The sequence below is a fragment of the Dermochelys coriacea genome, chromosome 2 (assembly GCF_009764565.3).
Source record: "Dermochelys coriacea isolate rDerCor1 chromosome 2, rDerCor1.pri.v4, whole genome shotgun sequence".
Classification (NCBI taxonomy): Eukaryota; Metazoa; Chordata; order Testudines; family Dermochelyidae; genus Dermochelys; species Dermochelys coriacea.
This window is the reverse complement of record NC_050069.1, coordinates 270,755,704-270,780,004: the sequence shown is the minus strand read 5'-3', so window position 1 is coordinate 270,780,004 and position 24,301 is coordinate 270,755,704. Positions and strand designations below refer to the sequence as shown.

Sequence of the window (24,301 nt, the reverse complement as noted above, 5' to 3'; positions counted from 1 at the left end):
GCTTAAATTGCAGCAAGGGAGGTTGAGGTTGGACATTAGAAAAAATGTCCTAACTGTCAGGGTGGTTAGTCACTGGAATAAATTGCCTAGGGAGGTTGTGGAATCTCCATCATTGGAGATTTTTAAGAGCAGGTTGGACAAACACCTGTCAGGGATGGTCTAGATGGTGCTTGGTCCTGCTATGAGTGCACAGGACTGGGCTTGATGACCTCTCGAGGTCCCTTCCAGTCCTGTGATTCTATGATTTTATGAAAATGGGGAATAACTGACTATGTGGTAGTACTGCAGTAAAGGATCTGGAGTTTATAACAGATCACAAATTGAATGTGAGTCAACAATGTGATGCAATTGAGAAAAAGGTTAATATCATTCTGGGGTGCATTAACAGGAGTGTCCTGTGTAAGACAAAGGAAGTAGTTGTCCTGCTCTACTTGGCACTGATGAGGCCTCAGCTGGAGAACTGTGTTCAGTGCCACACTTTAAGAAAGATGTGAAAAAATGGAGAGCCCAGCGGAGAACAACACAAATGAAAAAAGGTTTAGAAAAGCTGACGTATGAAGAAAGTTAAAAAAAACCTGGGCATATTTAGTCTTGAGAAAAGAATGTTGTGTCTTGTGGGGAGACCCTGGTAACAGCTTTCAAACACGTTGAAGGCTGTTATGAAAAGCATGGTGATCGATTGTTTTCCAAGTCCACTGAAGGCAGGACAGGATGTAATCAGCTTACTCTCCAGCAAGGAAGACTTAGTTTAGATACTAGGAATAACTTTGTAACTGTAAGGATAGTTAATCGTTGAAATAGGCTTCTGTGACATTATTGACATAATCTGGGACCATATAGATCATTGTTGCAACCAAAGTCCTGTAGTGGCACCAAATCTTATATAAAGGGGGTCAAATGAGGTATCTAAGACAAGGTTATGGTTTGCTGGTTATGACTATGCTGTCTGTGTGTGTGTATCATTTTTTTTTTCAGAGTAGCAGCCGTGTTAGTCTGTATTCGCGAAAAGAAAAGGAGTACCGGTGGCACCTTAGAGACTAACAAATTTATTAGAGCATAAGCTTTCGTGAGTTACAGCTCACAAGTTAGTCTCTAACAAATTTATTAGAGCATAAGCTTTCGTGAGCTACAGCTCACAAGTGAGCTGTAGCTCACGAAAGCTTATGCTCTAATAAATTTGTTAGTCTCTAAGGTGCCACCGGTACTCCTTTTCTTTTTGTATCATTTTTGTAGTTGAAGTTATGAATATTGGCTCTATACTGTCTGTAGTTCAAACTTGTGCTATGCTTCTGGGTGACACCCCAAGTTGGTGTCAGCTCTGCCTCGCCTGCTTGATGGCCCATTAAGGACCATCAGCTATACAATTGACCCACTGAGAGAAGGCAGACATGCCTAGGGACTCAGCAAGGTATGCAGGGACCTGCCTAAGGACAGAACTCTGAGGTGTTTCCATGCCATGTGAGGGACAGCTTGTCCTTGGAACAAAGAAAGAAAGACCACATGGCAAGAGACTATAAAAAGCTGCTGCAGCTCCTCCATCTTGTCTTCAATCCTGCTTCTTACCTCTGGAGGGACTTTGTAACACTGAAGCTTTGAACCAAGGACTGAAAAGACCCATCCCAGCTGTGGATGTTCTCCAGAGACTTGATTTGAACCTGCAGTTTATTCTATCACTGTTGCAAGCCTGAACCAAGAACTTTGCCATTACTGTATGTCATTGATTCCGTTTAACCAATTCTGGCTCTGATCTACATCTTTTTCCTTTTATGAATAACCCTTTAGATTTTAGATTCTAAAGGATTGGCAACAGCGTGATTTGTGGGTAAGATCTGATTTGTATATTGACTTGGGTCTGGGGCTTGGTCCTTTGGGATCGAGAGAACCTTTTTTCTTTTACTGGGGTATTGGTTCTCATAACCATTTGTCCCCATAACAAGTGGCACTGGTGGTGATATTGGGAAACTGGAGTGTCTCAGGGAATTGCTTGTGTGACTTGTGGTTCGCCAGTGGGGTAAAACCAAAGTCTTCTCTGTCTGGCTGGTTTGGTTTGCCTTGGTGTGTATAGAAACCCCAGCCTTGGGCTGTAACTGTTCTGCTTTAAGGAATTTGTCCTGAATTGGCATTCTCAGTTGGGTCCCACCAGAACCAGCATTGTTACAGTGGCGTAGTCGGCAGGATCCACAGAACCAGGTCAATTAAACTTTGGGTCAGAACCCCACGTTATCCAAATTTGAATTTTAGTATTGAGAGTTTGGTTGGTTAAAGAGCAGTTGCAATGGGTGCGTGAAGAGCATATGAGGGCCTTGGCAAAAAAGTCCTGGAAGATCTGTGTTCAGAAAAGGGGATAAGCTTTAGAAAGAAAGCTACAGATCAAGAAATGAGAAATCTGTTAATGGCCAGTGATCAGGAGGCAGGAGCACAGCCCTTACTTGAGGCTGCAGAAGCTGCAAAAAAAATTAGAGTGCAAAAGCAACAAATAAACTGCAACTTGAGCATGAACGGAATCTAGCAGATCTTCGATTGCTGGAAAAGCAAAAGAATGCTGAGTTTGAAAGAGAAGTGGCTGAGAGAGAAAAAGAGGCTGCTGAGAGAGAGGAAAAAGCTCGTAAGGGGCGTCTGGAACTGCTGGCTGCTGAGGAGAAAGCTCGACAGAGGCAACAGGAGACAGCCAACGTTCAGCTCCAAGTCATGAAACAGCAGAGAAAGTCATCGCCACCTGGTACTCCACTTCCCCACCACCATGAGAACAACTGGGAAAGGATGTGTCCCATTTACAATGATACTGAGAATATAGAGGAATTTTTGTCTACCTTTGAACGCCTCTGCAATCTGTACCAGATTCCTGATGATCAGTGAATGCCTGTCCTGCTGACCAGACTGACTGAGAAAGCCAGGGAGGTATTTAATGAATTGGGGGAACAAGAAGCCTTGGATTATGAGCGGTTTAAAGATTCTGTGTTGAGGTGGTTCAAGGTTACTCCTGATTCTTACAGAGTTAAGTTTAGAAAGTTTAGAATGTCTAATGATTGTACTTTTGTAGAATGTGCTCATAAGCTGATGGGTTTTGTTAAAAAGTGGGTTGTGGGAGCAAAGGCGCATGGGAGTTTTGAAAAACTGCTGGAGTTAATAACTTTGGAACAGTTCTTAGACATCGTGTCTGACCATGTAAAAGCAGCTGTGTGTGATAGGGACCCTGAGTCAGTCCTACGGGCTGCAGAGATTGCAGATGCCCATACCCAAAACAGGGCTTGGGAAGGGTATAAACCCCAGGGGGAAATTAATCACCGTTCTCCCCAGTTCAAGAGGAGGGAAGGATTTAAAAGTAAACCTGGCCCTGACTCTTATAAAGGAGCTCATGGGGGCCCAGAGGGTAGGAACTCTCACCACAATAATAAACAGGTTAAATGCTATCACTGTGGTGTGCTGGGCCACATGAGACCAGATTGCCCAACCCTGAAGGGCGACCCAAAACCAGCAACCCCAAATGCCATGGCAAATGCTAATCCGGTTATTATAAACTCACAGGCAAGCCACACAGAGCCCAGCGCTGGTGCCCTGTGTGCAAATGCTGTTTCTGTGGTCTCTGAAGAATTTGACCTTAAAACTCACATTAAAGCTAAATATGGGAAAAAGAATGCAGAGTTTATTAGCAGTGCAGAAGTGAATGGACTAAGGTGTATGGCATGGAGGGACACCGCAGCAGATATTACTTTGGTTAAAGCAAGTCTTGTCAGGGAGGAAGATTATTGGCCAGATGAAAGTGTGACTGTTGTAGCCCTATCTGAATATTTTGTCAGGGTGCCTTTGGCTAAAATTCACCTTAAATGGAAGGGTTTTTAGGGCACCATGGTTGTGGGAGTGAAGAACACAATCCTTAAGGATCTTATGACTGGAAATGATATTAAAGCTACGTTCAGTCAAGCTAACACAAACCAGGCACAGGAGAGGATTAATCCTAAAGTTGTGTCTATGGAGGGTTTTTCCAAAAATTTATCTTTGGAAAGTAGCTGTTTGTCTGTGAATTAAGTTTCTGACTGTCTAATGTCTCAGAAATTAATTTGGAATTAGAACAAGCACAGAAAGATCTCATTGGTCAGGACAATGTTTCTCAGGAGCAGATTAAAGTGGATGGTCAGGTTGAAGCCCTAACTGAGGAAGGAAAGGGTAGAATTTTGATGGGTGATGGATTGTTGGCTAGTACAGCTTATAAAAGTGAACCTGAAAAGGGTAACTGTGATTTGCTGGAAGTAGCTCAGGGTAGTGAGAAGAGCAGCAGTTTATCTGTGGGGAGTGGCAATGTGCCTGGGAAGGAAAGTCTGGATGAGCCTAGGCAGCCTTGTGGGCTGATGGCTGTGTCTAGTCAGCAGGGTGAGAAGACCAGGAGAGTGGAAGATGAGTGTCCCCGTACCTTACCTGTTACCTGGGTGGAGAATTGTGACAGTGAAGAAAATTTGCCTGTGTCTGTCAGGAGTATTGACTTACCTATGGAGGGAGCTACCCTGGTCTCCAAGCAGTTGTCTGTGAACAGCCTTGTGTGCTGGGACAAGGGAAATGAGCTCCCAAGCTGTGTGTCTGGGAAAAGAGAATGTGTCTCTGGCCCTTCTTTGTCTGTGGAGCAGACAGAAGGTGCCTTTCAGCCTGTGATGGTTGAAAATAATGTAGTTGTCTCAGAGCTGGTTCAGGATTCAGCTAAAACCCAGGAAGGGAATGGTCCTAAGTTTGTGTCTGCTAGGGAAAATGGCCCTGTAACTAGGTTGCATCCAGTTAGTGTCCTAGCAAAATCTCAGAGAGCAGACAATTCTGGTGCTTGGATTTTGCCTGTTGCTAATGTGTGGCTGGGAAAGGCTGTAGCAACTCTGTCTAATCAGGGTGATACCCTAGCCAGGGCACATGGAGAGCATAAAGGTGATTTGATTGTGTTACCTACTGATGGTGTGGAAACTTGTAGCAAGAAGGAAAAGTTTCCTGAACTTGTGTGTGGCTAAGGGAAGGAGAATGCTTCTAACTTTTATCTAAAAAGAAAAGGAGTACTTGTGGCACCTTAGAGACTAACAAATTTATTAGAGCATAAGCTTTAAGATGCATCCGATGAAGTGAGCTGTAGCTCACGAAAGCTTATGCTCTAATAAATTTGTTAGTCTCTAAGGTGCCACAAGTACTCCGTTTCTTTTTGTGAATACAGACTAACACGGCTGCTACTCTGAAACTTTTATCTAGGAAGTCTAGAAGTTTGCCTGAAGGGGGATTGTGTAGGAATCTGCTTGATGGGCCAGAGGTCATTCTGGATGTAAGTGAGACCCAGAAAGAGTCTGTTGTTGCTCAGGGAAATGTTCCTCTAGAGCAAGCCCTAGCTGAAGAGGGTAAAGAAAAAAGTTCTGTGAGGGGTGAATTGCAGCTTAGAAAAGCCCCTAGGGAAAGGAATCCTCATGGTAGTGTGACAAAGCTCTGTCCTTGCCTCCATGGGTCCCGTGTTTCCTGGCGGATTTCGCTAGCCTCAGAGGCTCACTGTGACCCTCCACGTAACCCTTCTCTCTCTAGAGACAAGGGTCACAGTCTACTGAGCCCTTTTCATCATAAGCCAGCGAGGGAGGTGAGGAGAAGTTATACTTCCTTGCACAGTCTCTGTTGTCTCCCAGTCTCAGTGATTAATCAGGGGGAAAAGGTGGGGAGGGAGCCTGGGCCCACCCTCTACTCTGGGCTCCAGCCCAGGGACCCTAATAGTATCAGATATGGTAGCTGACCTTTTAGAAACATGACATGTACAATTCCCTGGGCTACTTCCCCCACAGCAGCCCTCACTTCCTCAAGCTCCACTTCACCCTTACCTCAGGGCCTCCTTCCTTGTGCCTGATATGGTGTGTACTGCTCAGCCTCTCCAACCACGCAACTTCCTCCCGCAGCTCCTGACATGCACCCCCACCTGAGTGACTGGGAGGCTTTTAACTAGTTTCAGCCATCCCCTGATTGGCTTCAGGTGTCCCAATCAACCTAGCCTTCTCCCTGCCTTCTGGAAAGTTCTTAATTGGCCCCAGGTGTCTTAATTGACCTGGAGCAGCTGCCATTTCACTTATCCTGGTACCAGGGATTTGTTTAGCCTGGAGCTAATATATCTATCTCCGACTACTTTTCTACAGCCATCTGGCCTTGCCTCGTCACATATCCCATCCCTTCTCAACACCATAGAGCTGGACAACTTGGGACACCAGGCAGTATGCTTGTGACAGACCATCAGCGTTGCCATGGTGGCATCCAGCCCTGAGCCGTATGCGGAACTGGAATGGTTGGAGGGATAAGAACCACCTGGTGACCCTTGCATTCTTTTCCTTATTCCGCTGCATCCACTGGAGGGATGCATGGTCCGTCACAAGAGTAAATCGCCAGCCTAAGAGGTAATAACGCAGTGTCTCCATAGCCCATTTGACAGCAAGGCATTCTCTCTCGACTACTGCGTATTTCTGTTCTCTTGGGAGAAGCTTTCTGCTTAGCTAGAGGATCGGGTGTTCCTCTTCTCCCATCATTTGCGACAGAACTGCTCCCAACCCCACCTCGGAAGCATCTGTTTGTAAAACAAATTCCCTGTTAAAGTCTGGGGCTATGAGCACGGGGTCATTACAGAGGGCCGTCCGAAGGTCTGTAAATGACCCCTCTGCTGCGTCGGTCCACTTTACCATGTCCAGACCTCGGGTCTTCACCAGATCCGTTAGGGGACTTGCCCTAGTGGCGAAGTGGGGAATAAACCATCGGGAGTAGCCTACCACGCCTAGGAACACATGGACCTGCTTCTTTTGGTTCGGCTGGGGCCAGTTTTGAATTGCCTCTAGCTTATTCATTTGGGGCTTCACTATGTCCCTTCCCACAATATATCCCAGGTACCTAGTCCCTGCTAGACCTATGGCGCATTTAGCAGGATTAGCAGTGAGGCCAGCCCGCCTTAAGGTGCGCAGTACTGCCTCAGCTTTCTCCAAGTGGGTTCCCCAGTCTGGCGTATGGATGATGACATCATCTAGGTATGCAGCTGCATAACTAGTATGGGGGTGCAGCAGCTTATCCATGAGGCGCTGGAATGTGGCTGGGGCCCCATGTAGCCCAAAAGGGAGGACGGTGTACTGGAATAGCCCATCTGGGGTGGAGAATGCTGTCTTTTCTTTAGCTTCTTTGGTCAGAGGAATCTGCCAGTACCCTTTTGTCAGATCCAATGTAGTCAAGAATCGGGCACTTCCCAGTCGGTCAACCAGTTCGTCGATGCATGGTGTGGAGTATGCATCATACTGGGATATTTCATTCAGTCGGGGAAAGTCATTGCAGAATCTCATGGTACCGTCAGGTTTAGGCACTAGAACAATTGGACTGGACCACTGACTATAAGATTCTTTAATAACCCCTAATTCTAACATTTTCTTTACTTCGGTCTTGATTTCTTCTCTTTTGGCTGCTGGGATTCGGTAGAGTCTCAATGTTACCTTGGCTCCAGGGATCGTGCGGATATGGTGATAGGTCTCAGTCATCCGCCCTGGTTTTGTAGAGAACACATCTCGGTTGCAATTAATCATGTCAGCTGCCTCGATCTTTTGGATCGGCGTCAAGTGAGGATGATATCCTCACTTGCTCGTGTAAGTTATCCTCCTGGGGAAGGGTCTCCTGCATGACTAAGCATGCCTCTCAATCGTGCCAAGGTTTTAGAAGATTGATGTGGTAAATTTGCTCCGATTTCCGGCGGCCTGGCTGCCGCACCTTATAGTTCACCTCTCCCACGGCTTCGATTATTTCGTAGGGTCCCTGCCACTGGGCCAACAGTTTGCTCTTTTCTGTGGGCACCAGTACCATCACCCGATCCCCTGGTTGGAACCGTCAAAGCTTCCCTTGGTGGTTATAATGGGTTCATTGGGTCTCCTGTGCTCTCTCCAAGTGTTCCCGTACAATGGGCGTAACTTGGGCTATCCAATCTCTCATTTGCAGTACATGCTCAACTATGTTCCTTCCGGGATTTGGCTCCTTTCCCAGGCTTCTCTGGCTATATCCAATATACCCCAAGGGTGGCGCCCATATAGCAGTTTGAATGGAGAGAAACCCCTGGAGGCTTGTGGAACCTCCCGGATGGCGAACATGAGGTAAGGCAATAGGGTATCCCAATCTTTCCCATCCCAGCTCACCACTTTCCTGATCATGGCCTTGAGGGTCCTATTGAACCTTTCCACAAGGCCATCTGTTTGCGGGTGGTATACAGAGGTCCGTAGGGCTTGTACATGGAGCAATGAACAGAGATCTTTCATCAACTTAGACATGCAAGGTGTCCCTTGATCAGTCAATATCTCTTTGGGTAGTCCAGCCTGTGCAAAGATCTGTACTAGCTCCTTAGCTATTGTCTTGGAAGCTGTGTTGTGCAGGGGAACAGCTTCCGGGTACCGGATTGCATAGTCCAGAACAACAAGCACATGTTGGTGGCCCCGAGCTGTCTTCTCTAGGCACCCTACCAGATCCATGGCTATCTGTTTGAAAGGAACCTCTATTATTGGAAGAGGTATCAAAGGAGCCCGCAAGAGCAGGCGAGGGCTATGTAACTGACACTCCGGACAAGAGGTGCAGTATCAGCAGACATCTTCATGTACTCCTGGCCAGAAGAACCTCTGCAGGATCCGTGCCTGGGTTTTCTCTACCCCAGGTGTCCTCCAAACAGGTGACTGTGGGCGACACTCAATATGGCTTTTTGATGTTCAGGGCCACCAACATACGCTTGTATCCCATCGATCTCGGCCACCTCTTTCCTGGTGTTATCATATCTGGGGTCCTCCGCCTGGTCCCGCCAAAAAGTCTCTCCCCCGGGACTAACCTGCCCAAGCTCCCAGGGGCCGGCTTCTGCTTCTTCCAACAGCTTGCCGCCGTCATGGCTGGGGGTAGCTTCTGGCTCACCTTCTGTGGTGGAAGTTTCTCTATTGGCTGCTCGCGTCCATCTGCCTACTAGGGAGGTCTTCTGGCCCTGGGTCAGGATCCGGGTTCCCAAGGCCTTCGCGGCCTTCCTCTTTTTTTTTGTCTTCCGGGTCTTTTAGGGGGCTGAGAACAGATCCTGAGAAATCTCAGCGAACATCGGGGGTTGACATTCCCCCCGTGACGAGTCGCTGTCCTCAGGGTCCCCACCTCCCTCCAGCCTCTCGGTGGGGAGTAAATTATCAAACCCTGGATAGTCCCTCCCTATGACTACAGGATATGGGAGTTTAGGAACTATGCCCACAGTCACCTCAATGGGGTTTCCTTGAACCTCTATCTCCACTGGGATGGTGGGGTAATGGCTCATGGCCCCATGCATGCATGTCACTACTATGCATTTGGCTTGTAGCTGACTACTTTTTACCAGCCTACCTGATATGAGGGTGATAGCACTCCCAGAGTCCACAAGCGCTGTAGTCTCTGCTCCATTTATTCTCACTGGCCTGGTGTAATTATGCGGGGCTAATGCGACCCCCGCAAGGTGGATAAGGGAGCATGGGACCTCCCAATCCCTCAAGTTAAATTGCATAGGCTTCTCAGTGCTGGGACACTGTGTTGCTATGTGTCCCCAATCCTCACATGCATAACATCTATAATTGCTTTTAATCACTCCCCTATCCTGGGGGTTAGCGGTTTAATCCTGGGGTTCCCCCCACTCAGGCCAATCCCTTCCTTTTGGGGTCCATGCTGGTTTTTGCCCCCCCCCCTTCTTCCACCTAGGACTCCCCAGGGGTTTGGCTGCCCAACCTTCCAGGGTTGGGGTCGGGTGCTTGCTTCGAAAGGGGCCTTCCTTGGGTAGTCGGGTCAGTTCCCTGGCTGTCATCTGTCTTTCTACCAGTGTGATCATCTCATTGTATATGGACGGATCGTTCTGGCCTACCCATTTGCGGAGATCTGGCGGCAGTCCCCGCATGTAATGGTCTATGACCAGGGTCTCCAAAATCTCCTCCAGCCTGCACACCTTGGGCTGTAACCACTTCCGCGTGAGGTGTAAGAGGTCGAATAGCTGGGATCTCAGGGGTTTGTTGTCCTGGTATTTCCACTCATGGAACCTCTGGGCCCTTACCGCTGCCGTTACCCCTGCTCGTGCTAGGATCTCAGCCTTCAGACGGGTATAGTCAGTGGCATCCGTGGCAGGCAAGTCAAAGTAGGCCTTCTGGGCCTCTCCACATAAAAAAGGGGCAAGAATGCTGGCCCACTGCTCCTGCGGCTACGCCTCATGCTGAGCAGTCCTTTTGAATGAGAAGAGATATGCCTCTATGTCATCTCCTGACGTCATCTTTGGCAGACAACCAGTGGTCCTCAGGGTTCGCGTCCTGTTGGACCCCCGAACCTGGGTGGTGAGGATCCACCACCTCTCGCAAGAGGGCACAATCTTGGGTCACCTGGCTCATCAATAATTGATTGGTTTCCTGCTGTAGCCGCATAGACTCCTGAACCCGGGTGGCCTCCTGCTGGGCTGCCATGGCTTGTACCAGAGCTCTTACCACCTCCTCGATTGTGGTACAAAGCAAACAAACAAACCAAAAGAAACAAACAAAAAAATCCAAACCCCCAGTGCACTTTTTTTAAAAACCTCTTTCTTCCGCCACGCTGTGAATGAAATCCCACTGCTGAAACCAGTTGTGACAAAGCTCTGTCCTTGCCTCCATGAGTCCTGCATTTCCTGGCAGATTTCGCTAGCCTCAGAGGCTCACTGTGACCCTGCACGTAACCCTTCTCTCTCTAGAGACAAGGGTCACAGTCTACTGAGCCATTTTTATCATAAGCCAGCAAGGGAAGTGAGGAGAAGTTATCCTTCCTTGCACAGTCTCTGTTGTCTCCCAGTCTCAGTGATTAATCAGGGGGAAAAGGTGGGGAGGGAGCCTGGGCCCACCCTCTACTCTGGGCTCCAGCCCAGGGACCCTAATAGTATCAGCTATGGTAGCTGACCTTTTAGAAACATGCCATGTACAATTCCCTGGGCTACTTCCCCCTCAGCAGCCCTCACTTCCTCAAGCTCCACTTCACCCTTACCTCAGGGCCTCCTTCCTTGTGCCTGATATGGTGTGTACTACTCAGCCTCTCCAACAGCACAACTTCCTCCCACAGCTCCTGACATGCACCCCCACCTGAGTGACTGGGAGGCTTTTAACTAGTTTCAGCCATCCCCTGATTGGCTTCAGGTGTCCCAATCAACCTAGCCTTCTCCCTGCCTTCTGGAAAGTTCTTAATTGACCTGGAGCAGCTGCCATTTCACTTATCCTGATATCAGGGATTTGTTTAGTCTGGAGCTAATATATCTATCTCCCACTACTTTTCTACAGCCATCTGGCCTTGTCCTGTCACAGTAGTCTGTGCAAGCAGTTTACTGCAACTGAGGGGTGTGAAAGTGATTTAATCAAGGAAGTTTCAGTTCCTAACAGCCAGAAATTTTCTGTTGTGAATGGATCCACTGACTTTCCTGCTGAAAGACCCAGTGTGGATAGCTTTGAGAAGGTCTCAGATGGAATGAAAGCTGTTAAGAAAGTTGAACAGTCCTATAACCAAGTGGTTGTGTTTGGCCAGCTTGTTGGGGAGACAAGGTTGTTGAGAGAGGAATGTCTCCATGCTGACTCTGTAAGTGAACAATCTATGTCCCAGGTTCAGAGGGAAGACTGGGGAGCTGAGTCTGCAGAGCAGAACAGCTGTTTAGTTAATCTCTCGAGAATGCAGGGGATGGCAGGTAAACTCTCATCTCTAGACACTTTGGATATGACTTGTAGTCTCTCCATGTGTTAACATCTAATTCCGTGTGGAAGCAGAGGTTGGTAAGGGAAGGACCACAGAACTTTGAGTCTGGCTTGTTAGTGAAAATGGATGATTTCTCTTTAAGACAGAGTCCAGCCTTGGAATTGGTAACAGTTAAGGATCTGAAAACTGGTGAACTGGCTCCTGTCTGTGGTAATGCAAATTACTTGGCTGGCAGGGAGAAGGAGGACTTGCTAATAGCTTTCAGAGTAGCAGCCATGTTAGTCTGTATTCGCAAAAAGAAAAGGAGGACTTGTGGCACCTTAGAGACTAACAAATTTATTTGAGCATAAGCTTTCGTGAGCTATGTTCTTGAGCTCTTGGCAAGATCACGAGACATACAGAAACCATGCTGCAAAAGCAGATCCAATGGACTATTGTTCTAACCAAGTTTTACCTTGAGTTTGTAAAGAGATGCAATCATGATATTGAACATGACTTTGATAAACCATTTCCGTTATATACCAATACTTGCTGTAGTAAGACAGAACCAAGGAGGGAAGCTCTTGGGATGCAGTCAGTGATGTTTGTGTCATCCCTTCCTGCATCAATTTTGCTTTTGGGGTGTGACGTTATTGACATAATCTGGGACCGTATAGATCATTGTTGCAACCAAAGTCCTGTAGTGGCATCAAATCTTCTATAAAGGGGGTCAAATGAGGTGTCTAAGGCAAGGTTATGGTTTGCTGATTATGATTATGCTGTCTATATGTGTGTATTTTTGTAGTTGAAGTTATGAATATTGGCTCTATACTGTCTGTAGTTCAAACTTGTGCTATGCTTCTAGGTGACACCCCAAGTTGGTGTCAGCTTTGCCTCGCCTGCTTGATGGCCCATTAAGGACCATCAGCTATACAATTGACCCATTGAGAGAAGGCAGACATGCCTTGTGACTCAGCAAGGTATGCAGGGACCTGCCTATGGACAAAACTCTGAGGTGTTTCCATGCCATGTGATGGACAGCTTGTCTTTGGAACAAAGAAAGAAATCCCACATGGCAAGAGACTATAAAAAGCTGCTGCAACTCCTCCATCTTGTCTTCAATCCTGCTTCATACCTCTGGAGGGACTTTGCTGCACTGAAATTCTGAACAAAGGACTTAAAGACCCATCCCAGCTGGGGATGTTCTCCAGAGACTTGATTTGAACCTGCAGTTTATTCTATCACTGTTGCAAGCCTGAACCAAGAACTTTGCCATTACTGTATGTAATTGATTCTGTTTAACCAATTCTGGCTCTCATCTACATCTTTTTCCCTTTATGAATAACCCTTTAGATTTTAGATTATAAAGGATTGGCAACAGCGTGATTTGTGGGTAAGATCTGATTTGTATATTGACCTGGGTCTGGGGCTTGGTCCTTTGGGATCGAGAGAACCTTTCTTCTTTTACTGGGGTATTGGTTCTCTTGGTTCTTTTTTTCGACGTCTCAGACTCAAGGAATATTTCCAACACACCTCTGACCAACATATTAACCCACAGAGACCTTCCTGCCAACACTACAAAAAGAAGGATTCTGGGTGGACTCCTCCTGAAGGTCGAAACAGCAGCCTGGATTTCTACATAGAGTGCTTCCGCCGACGTGCACGAGCTGAAATTGTGGAAAAGCAGCATCGCTTACCCCATAACCTCAGCCATGCAGAACACAGTGCCATCCACAGCCTCAGAAACAACTCTGACATCATAATCAAAAAGGCTGACAAAGGAGGTGCTGTCGTCATCATGAATAGGTCTGAGTATGAACAAGAGGCTACTAGGCAGCTCTCCAACACCACTTTCTACAAGCCATTACCCTCTGATCCCACTGAGAGTTACCAAAAGAAACTACAGCATTTGCTCAAGAAACTCCCTGAAAAAGCACAAGAACAAATCCACACAGACACACCCCTGGAGTCCCGACCTGGGGTATTCTATCTGCTACCCAAGATCCATAAACCTGGAAATCCTGGACGCCCCATCATCTCAGGCATTGGCACCCTGACAGCAGGATTGTCTGGCTATGTAGACTCCCTCCTCAGGCCCTTCGTTACCAGCACTCCCAGCTATCTTCGAGACACCACCGATTTCCTGAGGAAACTACAGTCCATTGGTGATCTTCCTAAAAACACCATCCTAGCCACTATGGATGTAGAAGCCCTCTACACCAACATTCCACACAAAGATGGACTACAAGCCGTCAGGAACAGTATCCCCGATACTGTCACGGCTAACCTGGTGGCAGAACTTTGTGACTTTGTCCTGACCCATAACTATTTCACATTTGGTGACAATGTATACCTTCAAATCAGCGGCACTGCGATGGGTACCCGCATGGCCCCACAGTATGCCAACATTTTTATGGCTGACTTAGAACAACGCTTCCTCAGCTCTCGTCCCCTAATGCCCCTACTCTACTTGCGCTACATTGATGACATCTTCATCATCTGGACCCATGGAAAAGAAGCTCTTGAGGAATTCCACCATGATTTCAACAATTTCCATCCCACCATCAACCTCAGCCTGGACCAGTCCACACAAGAGATCCACTTCCTGGACACTACGGTGCTAATAAGCGATGGTCACATAAACACCACCCTATATCGGAAACTTACTGACCGCTATTCCTACCTCCTGCCTCTAGCTTTCATCCAGATCATACCACTCGATCCATTGTCTACAGCCAAGCACTACGATATAACCGCATTTGCTCCAACCCCTCAGACAGAGACAAACACCTACAAGATCTCTATCATGCATTCCTACAACTACAATACCCACCTGCTGAAGTGAAGAAACAGATTGACAGAGCCAGAAGAGTACCCAGAAGTCACCTACTACAGGACAGGCCCAACAAAGAAAACAACAGAACGCCACTAGCCATCACCTTCAGCCCCCAACTAAAACCTCTCCAACGCATCATCAAGGATCTACAACCCATCCTGAAGGACGAGCCATCGCTCTCTCAGATCTTGGGAGACAGACCAGTCCTTGCTTACAGACAGCCCCCCAATCTGAAGCAAATACTCACCAGCAACCACACACCACACAACAGAACCACCAACCCAGGAACCTATCCTTGCAACAAAGCCCGTTGCCAACTCTGTCCACATATCTATTCAGGGGATACCATCATAGGGCCTAATCACATCAGCCACACTATCAGAGGCTCGTTCACCTGCGCATCTACCAATGTGATATATGCCATCATGTGCCAGCAATGCCCCTCTGCCATGTACATTGGTCAAACTGGCCATTCTCTACGTAAAAGAATAAATGGACAGAAATCAGACGTCAAGAATTATAACATTCAAAAACCAATTGGAGAACACGTCAATCTCTCTGGTCACTCAATTACAGACCTAAAAGTGGCAATTCTTCAACAAAAAAACTTCAAAAACAGACTCCAAGGAGAGACTGTTGAATTGGAATTAATTTGCAAACTGGATACAATTAACTTAGGCTTGAATAGAGACTGGGAATGGATGAGTCATTACACAAAGTAAAACTATTTCCCCATGGTATTTCTCCCTCCCACCCCACTCCCCACTGTTCCTCTGGTATTCTTGTTAACTGCTGGAATTAGCCTACCTGCTTGTCACCATGAAAGGTTTTCCTCCTTCCCCCCCCTGCTGTTGGTGATGGCTTATCTTAAGTGATCACTCTCCTTACAGTGTGTATGATAAACCCATTGTTTCATGTTCTCTGTGTGTGTGTATATAAATCTCTCCTCTGTTTTTTCCACCAAATGCATCCGATGAAGTGAGCTGTAGCTCACGAAAGCTTATGCTCTAATAAATTTGTTAGTCTCTAAGGTGCCACAAGTACTCCTTTTCTTTGTCAACTGTTGCCCTCGTCAGGCAGGTCTTCAATGGCTCCTCATGCTATGTCACACACAGTCTAAATGCATGAAGGAACCCCTTCCAGGGTAAAAGGTCCAACAGGCTCTGTCCCTGTGCCCTTGTTAATGTCTTTAGTCCTGTCTCTGGGCTCAGTCCTCTGCCCCTTCTGGGCTGGCTTTAAGTCTGTTCCTGCCCTGGTATAGAGCAGTGCCTCCAAGCTTTCTCCTTGGAGACTCTGCCTTATAGGTTCTTATTACCCCAGCTCTCCAGCCAGGTCACTCCTTCCAGTACAGTCCCCTTCTGGGGTAACAAAGCCCACCTAATGGTTGGCCCTCTTCAGGGTCCTCATTCCCTTCTATGGGCTTGTTTAAATTCTACCCTTTTGCTTGGGCTCCAAAACAAAATTTGGCCCCTTCTCAGGACATTGGCCACTTTGCCAGTGGCCAGTGGGCGACTCAGGCCACCCACCACTTCAGGTCCCAACCCAAGGTCCTTACAATTAGCAGCCACATGCTGCTTGCTTTAATAGCGGTTGCTGAATTTCCTGGGTTGCTTCTCATTCTGTCCCATCACCTTCACCCATTACCTTAGGGTTACAGTCTTTGGGTTCTCTGTCTGTTCCTTGTTTGCACAGGGTCTCTCCTAGGCCTCCTTGCCTGGAGAGTCTCTCTTCTTATCCCTTCTGGTCCCAGCCAGGAACTGACCTGCTCAGGGCCAGTAGGTCCTTTAGCTGAGGCTGCTCTGCTCTGACAGGCTGTAGAGAAGTAGCCATTATAAGCAGGCCTGGAGGACCCCCCTTCACTGCTCCTTTCCTGGGGTGGGGTGGGATAGGACAAATGCCTCCAGCGGGGGTGTAGGCTTACTTGGTCCTGCCTCAATGCAGGGGGATGGACTAGATGACCTCTCAAGATTCCTTCCTACCCTACATTTTTGTGAGTCTATGGCCATGTTCAAGAGAGGGCATTTCAATTGTAACACAATGAGCATAAAGAAGATACTGCCACTCACCACCCTATCCACCCAAGCAGCACAAGGGACTATGTTTGTTGGCCGCCTCCACCTGCTGCTGGCTGTCTTGTTTTCCTTGTGCCCAGTATTCACCTCAGCCTACGTTCCCCCTCTTTGGGTCTGTGCTCAGGGGTTTGTGCTCCAGTGCCACCATGGCCAGATTTATAGAGGTATATTAGCATTGCACCACTCAGCATTGTGAGGCCTGAGTGACTTAGATGGCTAAATCCCATTTTAAAAAATGACTTAGGAACTTGTGGCCAGATTTTTGAAGGTATTTAGGTGACTACAGATGCAGACAGGCACCTGGACGGATTTTCAAAAGTGTCCAGGCACCTAACTTCTTAACATTCCAAAACTGTTCTAGGGAAACAGGGAGACATTATGGTAGCTCACTCTCACTGCCCCAGGCGGTAGGAAGGAAGCCCCCATAGACATGGCTAGTCAAAAGATTCTGAGCTCATGCACACGAGGCACACAGACCTTCAGTGAAAAGGAGGACTTGTGGCACCTTAGAGACTAACAAATTTATTAGAGCATAAGCTTTCGTGAGCTACAGGTCACTTCATCAGATGCATTGGTGATCCACCTTGATTATCACTACAAAAGGTCCCCCCTCCCCCTGCTGGTAATAGCTCACCTTTCCTGATCACTCTCGTTACAGTGTGTATGGTAACACCCATTGTTTCATGTTCTCTGTGTATATAAAATCTCCCCACTATATTTTCCACTGAATGCATCCAATGAAGTGAGGTGTAGCTCACGAAAGCTTATGCTCTAATGAATTTGTTAGTTTCTAAGGTGCCACAAGTCCTCCTTTTCTTTTTGGAATAACAGGTTTGATCGCACTGGATAAAAAGACAGTTTCTGTAGCTGTTGCAAGGCTAAGTTCCAATGTCAAAGTATTTCAAGTCTGCAGAACCAGTACATGCTAACCATGCTTTCACCTTGAGTTCTTGTGCTACAGATAAACCACTGACAGCAAATGAATCCCACCAGCTATGACAGAGTTTCAGGATTGCTACAAGCCCATCTGTTGACCAGCTTTCCATCCTCATACAGGTAAATGGAAGCTCCTGGATGGTCCCCATCTGGAACAGAGGCCACAATGAACCGGGTCTTTTCTTGAGATTTATTGATGTTGGTAAATTCTAAGAAGGACTTTGCGAATATTCGTGCTTTTCTTCTTATCTCTTCATCCTCAAACCACTGTTTGGAGTTTGATTTCTCATAGGGAGAACTGGCTGATGCTGAATCATGAATTTTCTCCAGAAACTGTTGTTGAAGCCAAAAGTTCAAATCTGATAAATATGGTTCTTCGTTGTGTAATGAAGTAAGTGTGAAAGACACAACTGAATCATGCTCAGGGCTGACGACTATTTTTTCTAGCTCACTCTCGGAGGATACGACTTCCACATTCTGTAGGAATCCACTAAATTCATCTCTTGCTCCTTTGTATCCAGATATTCATTGAGTCGCTGTGTATTGAATGGTGATTGTTCTTTGCTGCTTAAAATGTCCACCAGGGCCTGTTCCTCTGCTCCTCCTCCACGGATAGAGGGTAAGAGTTCTGATAGATGTCGCTGAAAAGCCTGTCTGTACTGATTACACAGAGCTTGGAATTGCTGGACTTTCCTCTTGATTTCAGGGAAAGTTGTGGCAGTTCTGTCCTTCATCATGTCATTGCACCGCACATCTAATTCTGTGAGGTGCTCCATGACAGCTTCAACATTAGAAATCAGCCTGATGCTAATCTCACGTATCAGCTGAGTGCTTCTGGAATCTTGCTTGATGAGTGGATACAGCCAGACTGTCACTGGAACGGCCTTCTCCCCATTGTCTCCCAGCAGCTTGGGGAGGGTGGAATAAACTTTTACAGCATCTTGATAAGTAATTGGATTGTTCTCAAGACCAAAGTCACCATAGAATGTACAAGTGATTTTTTCAGTATTTTCTGTTTCCTTATCCTCCATTTTGGACTCTCCATCTTCTTCTGAAATCTTTGGTGTTTTTTCTATAGTAAGTTTCATCTTTCCCTGCACCTCTTCTACACTTTCAGACGAAGAAACTTCCGGATCAAACACAAAGAAAGCCTGAGCCCCATACAGCACAGCTGTGACCACATGGGTGGCTTTGCCTTGGTCGAATACAGGAGGATAAATAACCTGCTGTCCTAAATGGCTCATTGTCAGACGCTCAGACCTCATTGTCATTTTGTATTGGAGAGTAACTCGGGCCTGATGTCTGGATTTCCTGGTGTCACTTAAATATACAGCAGATCCATTCATTTCAAGTAAACCACATAGGAAACTGGCCTTCAGCGATTCACCAGCATGGAGTGCAGAGGCTTTCTCTGCAATGGTGTCAGATGCGATAACCTGAAATTCAGTCTTGTATTGTTTTTGCATATCCATGTCCTTCCTAAGAGCCGCACTGTCCAATAGTGTGATGCCTGCAAAATTCCAAACACAGAGTGACTAACAGAGAGGCTAGGAAATCTTTCCACAGTTTAACCATGTCTAGAGCATGAATTGGGCCAGGTCATATTGGGTTGTTGACCAGATATTTTTTCTTTTTAGCTGCCATCTTGTTCTCCAGAATCTCAGCTTTCATTTCAGATTAAGTCTCTAGCCCGCATGGTTGTGAAGAATAAAATGTCACCCAAGTGTAACTGGAGGGCGTTGGACTAGCTACCTCCTGAGGTCCCTTCCAACCCTGATATTCTATGATTCTATGCAGACAGCCTGAAACAATAGCCCAGAAAGGTCTGAAGTGCCCCATTCATCTCCATATGGGGTTAAATGAGATGCCCAATGACAGTAATTTAAATGTCAACATTGTTAATGATGTCACTGCTGCACAAAGCATGTCAGGGCTAGTCTGAACTACAAGCGCTACATCGACACGGCTGCACCATTGCAGCTGCCCTGCTGTAACATGTCTGGGGAAGAGGCTCTAAGACGAGGGGAGCCAGCTCTCCCATCCGCATAATTCATCTCCATGAGGGGTGGTAACCATGTGAATGGGAGACGCTCTCCCACCGACATAGCGCTGTCCACATCGGTGCTTAAATTGACGTAAATTATGTGGCTTGGGGATGTGGATTATTCCCACCCCTGGGAGATGTAAATTATACCAAAGTAAGCTCTCGTGTAGATAAGGGGAGAGTCACAGAGCTGCACAATCTATGGGGTTTGACCCTTCATTTTGGTGCCATGTGCGGGAGGTGTGTAGGTGCTATTGTGACAGTGGGATACGTCGGTATCAAATTATGAATTTTAGTTTGTATTATTTGTAACCTCCCCCTTTCCTTCCTGGGTTACTTGAGAGCAGGCAACTCTCACCTGTTGCCTGGGCACCTGACATCATTAAGGACAATGGAGATCCTGGGGGTCCCAGCTGAGATGGGAAATTAGGTGGGAATGCTCAAGTAACCCCCCTCTAGTAGTTCTTTTACTGTTAGGAATATTTATAGTTGGTGGTGCCTCCACCTGGACAGGCACTGAATACATGTGTGATTGTACTTCGGTTGCCTCCAGGACCAAAAATATCAATAATGGATCTTATTCAGGCAAAATAAAACCAACACACTTTTACTTAAAATGTACCCTAGCAGCACACAATAGAAAATGCACCAGAGTAACATGGATTAAGTTAAAAGAAAAGGAGTACTTGTGGCACCTTAGAGACTAACAAATTTATTAGAGCATAAGCTTTCGTGAGCTACAGCTCACTTCATCGGATGCATTTGCAATCCAAATGCATCCGATAAAGTGAGCTGTAGCTCACGAAAGCTTATGCTCTAATAAATTTGTTAGTCTCTAAGGTGCCACAAGTACTCTTTTTCTTTTTGCGAATACAGAGTAACACGGCTGCTACTCTGAAACCATGGATTAAGTTGTTATATCCCTACCAGATCAGTAGGTGGCTGCAATAGCTCAGCTAATGACTGCAGCTTTCAACAGCAAGTTGCAATATAACCCTATCCAACGCTCTTGGCAATATTCACAGCTCCACCCATCCCAGAGTGCGCGCACTCCCTTAACCTTCTAGTTCTGGGCCCTTTCTTGCAATGGCGTACTGAATGAGCAGGAGTTCAGGCCAGCACTTTGTAAGTCTGTCAGTGGGAGTCCAGGTGAAACAAGGAGTGGGGTAATTTTGTGTTTTGACCTATTTAGGTTGCACAACACAATACTGAATGTAGATGCGGCCTGTCACCCTAGCATCATGCACTTTGGTGGTACATCCAACACAGGTGTTCCGTAACCTCCCTTGATGGTCCACCATGGCCTGCATAACTAGTGAGCAATCTCTTTTCCAGTTTATAGACCCATGTGCACTTTGGGGGCTGGAGGGGCACATGCTCTCCATCAATGGCTCCAGCACAGTTCAGGAAACCCATTCACACAAACACTGCAGTTATTTCATGGACATCGCCCACCTTCAGCAGCTGTGGAGCAGCAAAGCAATGCTTGCTTGGCAAACATAGGTAGTCCAAGGTCCAGTGTGCTTCAGCAGCGGCGGGAACTACAAATTGTGGGCTACAAATTGTGGCATGTTGGGAGACGTTCCTGGTTCCCCCTTGAAGTCCCCTCTGCCCTCCCAGCCTGGGGTCTCAGCACTGGCTGAAGCTGGGAGCAGGAGGCAGGAAGCAGAGAGGAGGCTGCTGGACTCGAATCTGCTCTATGTTTCTTTACAGAATAAAGCCTGTTCCTGGTGATTTGCATGAGTGGGTCTAGTCTGAGATGAACACACACCAACCCACAACGCAGAGCACACAGAGCAGCCTCAGGCCCAGGTTCCCAAATTTGTGTAAAAAGTCACAAGGCCAACTTACTCTATCTTGAACAACCTCAGACTGGGCCAGAGACCAGGAGGGGGGCTACACAGATATCACTACAGAACCCACAGTTGACTCTCCAATACTGGACTGATAGTCACTGTAACAATCCGGGGTAGCACCACTTCTGGACTGGTGTTGCTTCTCTCATGCTTTTGTCCTGGAGCTCAAGGGCTGGAACAAGCTCCTCTCACAGCTCCAGGATTTTCATATAAGTCCTGAGCCCATTGCTGGTCATCACATGTCTGCATGACAGGGTAGTCCCTCCACTCCGTGCTTGCGGGTTGGGTCCAGAACCGCTGCTCAGCACAGACAGATTCATCTCTCATTAGAAACTGCACCCACTAGCTACACTCCTCCAGCTCTGCATGCAGCTTGCACGTCCTCCTGAAGGCAGCATGCCACCACTTTCTCACGGCACTCAGTCGCTACTGCCATGCGCACCACTGCTTCTCGTGCCCCACGTCGTCATTCTCTTCCCAAAATAACAGTTGCACTATAGTGCCCACAGGCAGTGCAGGTTTATCTGTCTAAGCAAAATCCAGGCCTTGACACCTGTTAGGATACAGGTCACAGACAGAAACAAGGAATATGTCTGTGATGCTGGCAGGACAGATGCCAGCTCTTGCCCAGGCTGCAGGCATTAGCTAAGAACTCACAAACTCATAGCTGGGGACCAGACCAGGTCACCTGTATATTAGACTCTAAACTGAAGCTGGAGATCCCCAGGGGCACTTCCTGGGTCTGCCCTGAAAGATGCTTTGAACAGACAGATTGCTACAATTGTAACCTATAAATAACTCTCATTCCTTTTTCCTAGTTAATAAACTATCTAGAGGTTTATTATAGGAATGGCTCCGGGCATTGTCTTCGGTGTAGGTAGGACCTAAAGGAGGGTTTTCAAAGGCTGGGTCACGGCTGGTGAGGGAAAGCTGCTGGCTGGCCATAGACACTTTGTTTACCTGAGCGTCCACAGGTACCACTGCTCGTAGCTCTCAGTGGCCACGGTTCATGGTTCCTGGCCAATGGGGGCTGCGGGAAGCGGTGGCCTGGCCCGCGCTGGCTGGGAACGGCGATCCACAGCCACTGGGAGCGGCGAGTGGCAATACTTGCGGATGCTCAAGTAAACAAAGCGACCATGGCCCGCCAGTGGCTTTCCCTGACCAGCCGCAACCCAGACTTTGAAAACCCCTGATCTAGAGTGTCAATTGAGTCCAGTTTGTCTGGGCTGCAAGATAGCCTGACTGCATGGTAAGACTGGTGTCCAATGATCCAGAAGTTCACATTTGTTACTGGCTTGGTGAAATCTAATTCTAGAACACAGCATCAGTTTAGGCTCTCTGCCCTGTTTTTGACAGTCTGCCCTGAGATAGACACTTATGGTTGTGAGCCACTCCAGATAATGTGACAGGAAGAGTTAACAGAGTAGCAACCGTGTTAGTCTGTATTCGCAAAAAGAAAAGGAGGACTTGTGGCACCTTAGAGACTAACAAATTTATTTGAGCATAAGCTTTCGTGAGCTACAGCTCACTTCATCCGATGCATTTGGTGGAAAATACAGAGGGGAGATTGATATACACACACAGAGAACATGAAACAATGGGTTTTATCATACACACTGTAAGGAGAGTGATCACTTAAGATGAGCCTTCACCAGCAGCAGGGAGGGAGGGAGGAAAACCTTTCAGTCTCGTTGCAGTCTGTTTTTGAAGTTTTTTTGTTGAAGAATAGTCACCCTCAGGTCTGTAATCGAGTGACCAGAGAGATTGAAGTGTTCTCCAATTGGTTTTTGAATGTTATAATTCTTGACGTCTGATTTGTGTCCATTCATTCTTTTACGTAGAGACTGTCCAGTTTGGCCAATGTACATGGCAGAGGGGCATTGCTGGCACATGATGGCATATATCACATTGGTAGATGTGCAGGTGAACGAGCCTCTGATAGTGCGGCTGATGTGATTAGGCCCTATGATGGTATCCCCTGAATAGATATGTGGACAGAGTTGGCAACGGGCTTTGTTGCAAGGATAGGTTCCTGGGTTAGTGGTTCTGTTGCGTGGTGTGTGGTTGCTGGTGAGTATTTGCTTCAGATTGGGGGGCTGTCTGTAAGCAAGGACTGGCCTGTCTCCCAAGATCTGTGAGAGTGATGGGTCGTCCTTCAGGATGGGTTGTAGATCCTTGATGATGCGTTGGAGAGGTTTTAGTTGGGGGCTGAAGGTGATGGCTAGTGGCGTTCTGTTATTTTCTTTGTTGGGCCTGTCCTGTAGTAGGTGACTTCTGGGTACTCTTCTCCAATGAGAGACTGCGGAATTGGAATTAATTTGCAAACTGGATACTATTAACTTAGGCTTGAATAGAGACTGGGACTGGATGAGTCATTACACAAAGTAAAACTATTTCCCCATGGTATTTCTCCCCCCCCCCCACCCCCCACTGTTCCTCAGATGTTCTTGTTAACTGCTGGAAACAGCCTACCTTGCTTGTCACCATGAAAGGTTTTCCTCCCTCCCCCCCTGCTGCTGGTGATGGCTCATCTTAAGTGATCACTTTCCTTACAGTGTGTATGATAAAACCCATTGTTTCATGTTCTCTGTGTGTGTATATAAATCTCCCCTCTGTATTTTCCACCAAATGCATCCGATGAAGTGAGCTGTAGCTCACGAAAGCTTATGCTCAAATAAATTTGTTAGTCTCTAAGGTGCCACAAGTACCCCTTTTCTTTTTAGGAAGAATTAAGATGCTTACTAAATTCGGGCAAATGAAACTAAAGCTATAATGCAAATAGGGGTAAGGAAAGAAACTTAAAGATTATTTAAAAATGGACTTTGCAGTAAGCCTAAGACCTAGTGTTTTGTTTGAGGCCTGGTAATAGTAATAGTTTGCATAA

General features: G+C 47.0%; 2 protein-coding genes across 2 annotated transcripts in view; one reads left to right on the top strand and one right to left on the bottom strand.

Annotated features, from left to right (window-relative positions):
- LOC119850710 overlaps positions 1-24,301 on the top strand; it is an 829,101-nt gene that overhangs the window by 474,941 nt on the left and 329,859 nt on the right. The gene's annotated exons all lie outside the window — the stretch shown is intronic.
- Positions 17,824-24,301, bottom strand: part of LOC119850712 — a 45,308-nt gene continuing 38,830 nt past the window's right edge. The window contains 1 exon segment of the mRNA XM_043507074.1: positions 17,824-19,027. Coding sequence (XP_043363009.1) covers positions 17,961-19,027 — 1,067 coding nt within the window. The 3' untranslated portion in view covers positions 17,824-17,960.